The following is a 6,895-nucleotide window of genomic DNA, read 5'->3' as shown; positions in this document are numbered from 1 at the left end:
CTGAAGAATTGATGCTTTTGAACTGTGGTGTTGGAGAAGACTCTTGAGAGTCCCTTGGACTGCAAGGAGATCCAACCAGTCAATCCTGAAGGAAATCAGTCCTGAATATTCATTGGAAGGACTTATGCTGAAGCTGAAACTCCAATACTTTGGCCACCTGATGTGAAGAACCAACTCATTTGAAAAGACCCTGATGCTGGGAAAGATTGAAGGCGGGAGGAGAAGGGGATGACAGAGGATGAGATGGTTGAATGGCATGACCGACTCGATGGACATGAGTTTGAGTAAGCTCTGGGAGCTGGTGATGGACAGGGAAGCCTGGCATGCTGCAGTCCATGGGGTCACAAAGAGTCAGACATGACTGAAAGACTGAACTCAATCTTAAGCATAAATAGCATGTTGCTGTTTAGTTGTTAAGTCTGACTCTTTTGCTTTGTCTGACTCTTTTGTGAGTTGTCTGATTTTCTTAGTTGTCTTAGACAACTAACTCAGTTTAGTTGTCTGACTCTTTTGAGACCCCATGAACTGTAGCTCATCAGACTTCTCTGTCCATGGGATTTCCAGGCAAGAATACTGGAGTGGGTTGCCATTTCCTTCTCCGGGAAACCTTTCTGACCTAAGGATGGTACATGCATCTCCTGCTTCGCAGGCAGATTCTTTACCACTGAGCCACCAAGGAAGCCCAGAAATAACATACACCCAAACAAAATGCCTTAGATCTCTTTCAACCTAAGCTAGCTGGAAGAAGGTCACTTAGAAAGTAAATTTAGGTCAGTTTTCAAAGGAAGGAAAAGATCTCTCAGGTGAGCACAGTCTAGAAAGGCCAGATGTGGTTAGGGTGCCTCCAAAGGATGGGTCCAACAGCCCAGATGTGTGCAGGAATATAATTTCCCAATTTAAAAATCAGCACACAAGGTTTAAGAAGTGGGTTGTTATTTTTTAAACTGAGGTATAAGATACATAATCTTATATCTAATCTTAAATGCATGCTAGATTATCTTTTTACATATGAATACAACCCAGTAACCCCACTCAGATCAAGATGCAGAATATTTCCAGCAACCTATAAGGTTCCCTGTACACACAGTGGTTTGTAATCAACAAAGAAAAATGATTTAAAATCAGAGCAGAAAGCCAGAAGGCAGATAGGGAACTTTGAAACCTGGGCAGAGTAAAGGCTGGATTTGGAGGGTGGGGGGGATATTAACTAAGAATGAAACAAACTCGAGGTTTGTATCCTCTTCACGGTGGGTATAGAGAGCTTCTGCGATTCAATTCAGTATGCCGATTGATCCTCACAATGACTTTGCCATATAGTAAAGGCTGAGCCCTCTTTTGCACATAAGTAAACAAAAGCACCCCCCATTTAGAAGTGAATGTCTAGAATTTGCACTGCGGATCCAGCCACGTGGCAGAGCCAAAGTTGGAAGGCTTGGCGTCAGGTTACCTAGCAGTGCCAATTCGGCCCGCCCATTGGCGGGCTTCCCAGGCCTCAGGTATAAAGGTTCAGGACGACTGCCTTTAAACTTTACTGAACCCTGCAGCAGGAACTTTGATCTCCCCAGAGGCCGTGCACTTCTACAGTTTGGTGCCCCAGGCACAACGATGCGGAGACCTATATGACGCTGGACCCCAGGTATATTAGGAGAGGCCATAGCCTTGCTTAACTCTCCCAGGGACTTGTCTGAGGCTCTTTGAGCTTAAAAGCGGGGAACAAGCCAAATATCCTAGAAAGGATAATAAATATTTTAAATCTCTCTGAGGATTAGAATGCAATAATCCAAGGATTCAGGAAACCATTGCACAAGCATAGTGCCTCTTGGCACCAAGGACAACGCGAGGCAAACATGTTGAAAAGCTCTGCCTTAGAACAGCGAGGGCAGGTCTAGATTAAGGCACAAACCCAAAGACATCAGAGAAACACTGAAACATCTGCAATAGCAGCGTGAGGGGCAGTTTGCCTGGTTCCAAGGGAGGCAGGAGGAGGCACCCCGTAAGTAGAAGAGACCGGAGACCGGAGCTCCTGTGCCCTGCAGAGCTCACTCTGAGATCCGTGTGTGCTTGTGCGTTGCAGGATGACCAGCTCCAGCAGAGCTTCCTCAGGAACCGGCACCTGCTGCCTAATGTGGTGCCTGGAGCGGCTCCTCTTGGGACCCGAGCGCCTCCTGCGGGGCAGAAACCGGCTTTACCAGGATGGAGCCCGCCGAGCCACGGCCCTCACGCCCGCCGGGTGCCCAAACGTGCTCACCCCGGACCGCATCCCCGAGTTCTGCATCCCCCCGCGACTCGTGCCCTGCCCGACTCTGACTGCAGTCCGAGACTCCTGGGACGAACAAGCAGGGACTGACGACGGCGCTGGCCACACGGACTGGGACCCGCGCTCGCAGGCCGCACTCTCGCTGCAGCACCTGCCCCGGGCGCGCACTGCCTATGGCTTCTGCGCGCTGCTCGAAAGCCCGCACACCCGCCGCAGGGAGTCGCTCTTCCTCGGGGGCACGGGCGCCGCCGCGCTCCCGCCCGCGCCCCGTCCCCGGGCCCACACCTACGGGGGCGGCGGCGGAAACGACTCCCTCCCGCCCCGGGCGAGAGCGCCCATTGCGTCCCCCAAGGCCCGCAGTGGCTCCCTCCTGGACGCGCTCGGCCCCGGGCCCCGCTGCCGCCGCTTCCTGCGCGCTTCCGAGGAGCTGCTGCGCCGCGTGCTGCGGGCCCAGAGGAACCGAGACCTGGCCCGCGCCTGCTCTGTTTCCAGCGGGGACGGAGACGACGAGGACGAGGACGAGGGCCCCTCCGGCTCCGGATCCCCGGCGCGGGCCCCGGGCGCGTCCCCCTCGCCAACTCCCAGCCCGCTTCCCGAGCGCTTGGAGGCCGAGGGCACCGTAACTCTGGGCCGTGCCGGTGGCGCCCTGCGCCTGGCCGCTGAGTACAGTAGAGCCAGCGGGCGCCTCCGTGTCCGGTTGCTCCGTGCCGAGGGCCCGGCTGGAGGAGCAGCCGAGCCCCGCGCCCCCGTAGGCTGCAGAGTCAGCTTCATCCTGAAGCCGCGGGGCGCCGTGGTCCGGCGGAGCCGCAGGGCAGTCTTGGAGCAGGACTTGTGCTTGGACGGGCTCTCGGAGGACGAGGTGCGCCGCCTGGCCGTGCGCGTCAAGGCGGAGAACCCGGGCCGCGGGCTGCAGCGGGGCCACCTGCTGGGCCAGGGCGAACTGCTGCTGGGCCCCCTCCTGCTCCTCTGAGGGCGCGCTCTGCCGCGGGGCCTCTCGGACACTGACAGCCGCTTTGTACAAAATAAATGTGTTTTCATTCTTCTCCTCAGGTCTTTGTTTACTCAGGTCCAGTATTGGCAGAGATGATGTTGGATTAATTACCATGATAAAGGATGCTATGTTTTGTGTTATTCAGTCGCTAAATAGTGTCGCAGTCTTTGAGACCTCACGGACTGTAGCACTCCAGGCTTCCCTGTCCTTCATTATCTTCCGGAGTTTGCTCAAACTCATGTCCATTGAGTTAATGATGCCATTCAGCCATCTTCATCCTCTGTCAGCCCCTTCTCATTCTGCCCTCACAACACCAGGGTCTTTCCCACTGAGTCGGCTCTTTGCATCAAGTGGCCAAAGTATTAGAGTTTCAGCTTCAGCATTGGTGCTTTAAATGAATATTCAGGGTTGATTTCCTTCGAGATTGACTGGTTTGATCTCCTTGCTGTCCAAGGGACTCGTAAGAGTCTTCTCCAGCACCACCATTCAAAAGCCTCAACTTTTTGGCGCTCAGCCTTTATGATCCAACTCTCACATCCATACATGACTATTGGAAAAACCATAGCTTTGGCTATGAGAGGGCTTCCCTGGTAGCTCAGACTGTAAAGAATCTGCCTGCAATGGATCAGGAAGATCCCCTGATCTTACTTACTTAGCTTATCTTACTAGTTCTTCATTGCCTGAAGAAGGCAATGGCACCCCCCAGTATCCTTGCCTGGGGAATTCCACAGACAAAAGAGCCTGCAGGCTACAGTCCAAGGGGTTGCAGAGTCAGACACAACTGTGACTAACACACACACACTTGTCTTTGTGGATATTTTGTGTATATACTGTCAACATTATTTTTCAGTAAACAGTATGGAGTTTTGCAGTGGTGTTTCCCAATGTGGATAACCAATGGCATTTCCTGTGTTACCCAGGGTCTTATTGAGAGATAATGAATCATAAGAAGTATTAAAGTTAGAGGGTTTCCTGATGGTCTGTTTGCTCCAATATCCTCATTTTGAAGTTTGTTCATTCCACAACATCCACTGAAACCATCTTAGAACATGAATTACTTTTGAAGCATTGTTTCAGACCTTGATCGAGAAAATGAGATGGAGAGAGAGAAACTGACTTGTTAAAGGTCAACAGTGAACTGTTAGTAGGAACTCCAATCTCGTACTCTTGGCTACATCTTGGAAAAACGTAGGAAGAATTGAAACCATTTTAATATTCTGAGCTTAAATAATAATTGTAATAGTTTTACAAAAATCAATTTATTTAATTCTTAAAACAACCTTAAAAACTGGTATGACTATATCCCCATTTTACAGATGAGAGTATGGAGGTACAGAATAAAGACAAGAAGGATTTGCACCTAAGTGATCAGTATTTTCCTCATAAAGCTGTATAAGTAATACTACAATGTCTGAAAAGCTTATCTTACTAGCGTTGTGAAACTGCAACTTATATCTGAAATTGTTGACTCTGAGGCTGAGGTCTCCTCACATTTCTCACCCTCCGGTAGAAAAGCAAATACATTAAAATGAGTGATTTATCATCTCAAGCTGCTGACATCAGGCATTGAGATGAGCTGGGTCTACAATTGACTGAGGTGGAAACTAAGGACCTCGGAGTCATAGATAAAAGGGGTACCAGTCTTATTGGCACCAGGTGAGCTAATGTGCTAGGGCAGAGTCAAGAGTACCTATAATGGTATTCTTCCTCCTCTGGCTTCTGATGGTAATAATAGGTTTGTGTGGTGGTTTAGTCAGTTGGGCTTCCCTGGTGGCTCAGCTGATAAAAGAATCCACCTGCAATGTGGGAGACCTGGGCTCCATCCCTGAGTTGGGAGGATCCCTTAGAGAAGGAAATGGTTACCCACTCCAGTAGTTTGGCCTGGTGAATTCCATGGATAGTGTAGGCCATGGGGTCACAAGGAGTTGGACATGACTGAGAGAACTTCACTTTTTTTTTTTTAAGTCACTAAGTTGTGTCTGACTCTTGGAACCCCATGGACTGTAGCCCACCAATCTCCTCTGTCCATGAAATTTTCCAGGCAAGAATATTGGAGTGGATTGCCACTTCTTTCTCCAAGGGACCTCCCCAACCCAGGGACAGAACCCACATCTCTGGCATTATGGGCAGATTCTTTACCACTGAGCCACCAGGGAAGCCCAATAATAGGTTTACTATCTTTTAAAGGATGATTTTCCTTCATCCCTCAAATTCATTGCCAGCCAGCCATATTACTTCCTTTCTTATGCATATAGGAGGAAAATGTATCCTAAATGAGGGCTGAAAATATTTAAACATGTGGTGTACTGTTAAATATGACTACATTATCAGTCTGGGTTTGGAAATGGTTTCTGCTTTTACTAAGCTGCTGACAGTTTTATCCATTGGTGCTCATGAAAAATGCTATTTAGAAAAGAGTTTCAGTTTTAATAATAGCCCAGGCATAAACTGAAGATGGGTTATTATGATAGATATTTATAATGAAATTCACTGAACAAATGTGAAGAGTGTGAATTCATTGACTGTCAAAATCAGTCACATCTGGAAGTTCAAAGTGATTGATTGACTAAATGATTGATGACATCATGGTAGTTCATATCTTTAACACGTTCTTTTATCTACTCACAGTCACTGTTTCCTTGGTCTTCAAACCAATGCTTTAAAAAAAAAAAATATATATATATATATGGCTTCCTTGGTGGCTCAGACAGTGAAGAATTCACCTGCAATGAAGGAGACTCAGGTATAATATATATAAAACCTTCTTAATCATTTAGAATTTAATCATTAGAATTTAGAATTGGTACAGTGACTGAGTTCACATATGCAGTACTTTAAAAGGAAAATATTAATAAATGGAAATTGAGAACAACCTGGGTATTTACAATACCATCATGTTTTTATTTTTTTTAAAATACAAACAGATTGCACTGATGGCTCAAATCATACAATTTATTCCAGAAAACACTATAACCATGATTGACACTAGATTATATACAAGTAACAATTTGGGGACAGAAGTGTAATTTTATTAAGAAGGTAAATCGGTGCAAATCAGGGACCTAAGTTTTCCATGAAATAACAGTTTGGGAATACCCAAACAGAATCTCCATTAATGTTAAGTCACAGTTCATTAAATAATATAATAGCCTAATCAAAAAGATTTTAAATGACTTAAATAGAATCATTAATCATAAAACCATATAATGTTAGAGCTGAGAAGAATGCTGAGAATCATTTTGTACAAATCTGTGTATCATAGAAGAGGACCAGAGAGGCAAATTGTCGATTGCCCCATATTATACAATTAGTAAAAGAGCTATTCACACAGTTCTGTCTTCATTTTGCTCTTGGACCAGTGTTTCCAAGAAAGGAAAAATACTTGTGCATAAATTATTTTAAGACTGATCTAATGTGAATTTTTTTGCATTTAAGGAATCTTATTTAGAGCTCATTTTTGTGAGGACATCAGTCTTTCTAGGGGCAAATTTGGTTTCTATTTTGCTGTGCTCTAGTGGATCCCTCGAGTGTTCTGGCAGTGGGTCTGTCTTCTTCCTATTGGACCATTTCAACCAATCCAATGCCAGAACACAATGACCTTGATGTGTGCTAATACCAGATGACAGGAAGAGTCACATCACAAAAAA

The 6,895-nt window shown here is 46.7% G+C and overlaps 1 protein-coding gene across 1 annotated transcript; it reads left to right on the top strand.

The window, feature by feature from the left end:
• The first annotated feature begins 348 nt into the window (after window positions 1–348).
• LOC113900249 (C2 calcium-dependent domain-containing protein 4A-like) lies at window positions 349–3,302 on the top strand. Its single transcript, XM_027553845.1, has 2 exons — window positions 349–1,636; window positions 2,075–3,302. Exons 1-2 carry the CDS (start codon window positions 1,620–1,622, stop codon window positions 3,225–3,227), a joined length of 1,170 nt encoding a protein of 389 aa, XP_027409646.1. The 5' UTR covers window positions 349–1,619; the 3' UTR covers window positions 3,228–3,302.
• The last annotated feature ends 3,593 nt before the right edge of the window (window positions 3,303–6,895 follow it).

This window comes from Bos indicus x Bos taurus, chromosome 10 (assembly GCF_003369695.1).
Source record: "Bos indicus x Bos taurus breed Angus x Brahman F1 hybrid chromosome 10, Bos_hybrid_MaternalHap_v2.0, whole genome shotgun sequence".
In the NCBI taxonomy this organism is placed as follows: domain Eukaryota; kingdom Metazoa; phylum Chordata; class Mammalia; order Artiodactyla; family Bovidae; genus Bos; species Bos indicus x Bos taurus.
This window is presented reverse-complemented; position numbering and strand designations above follow the sequence as displayed.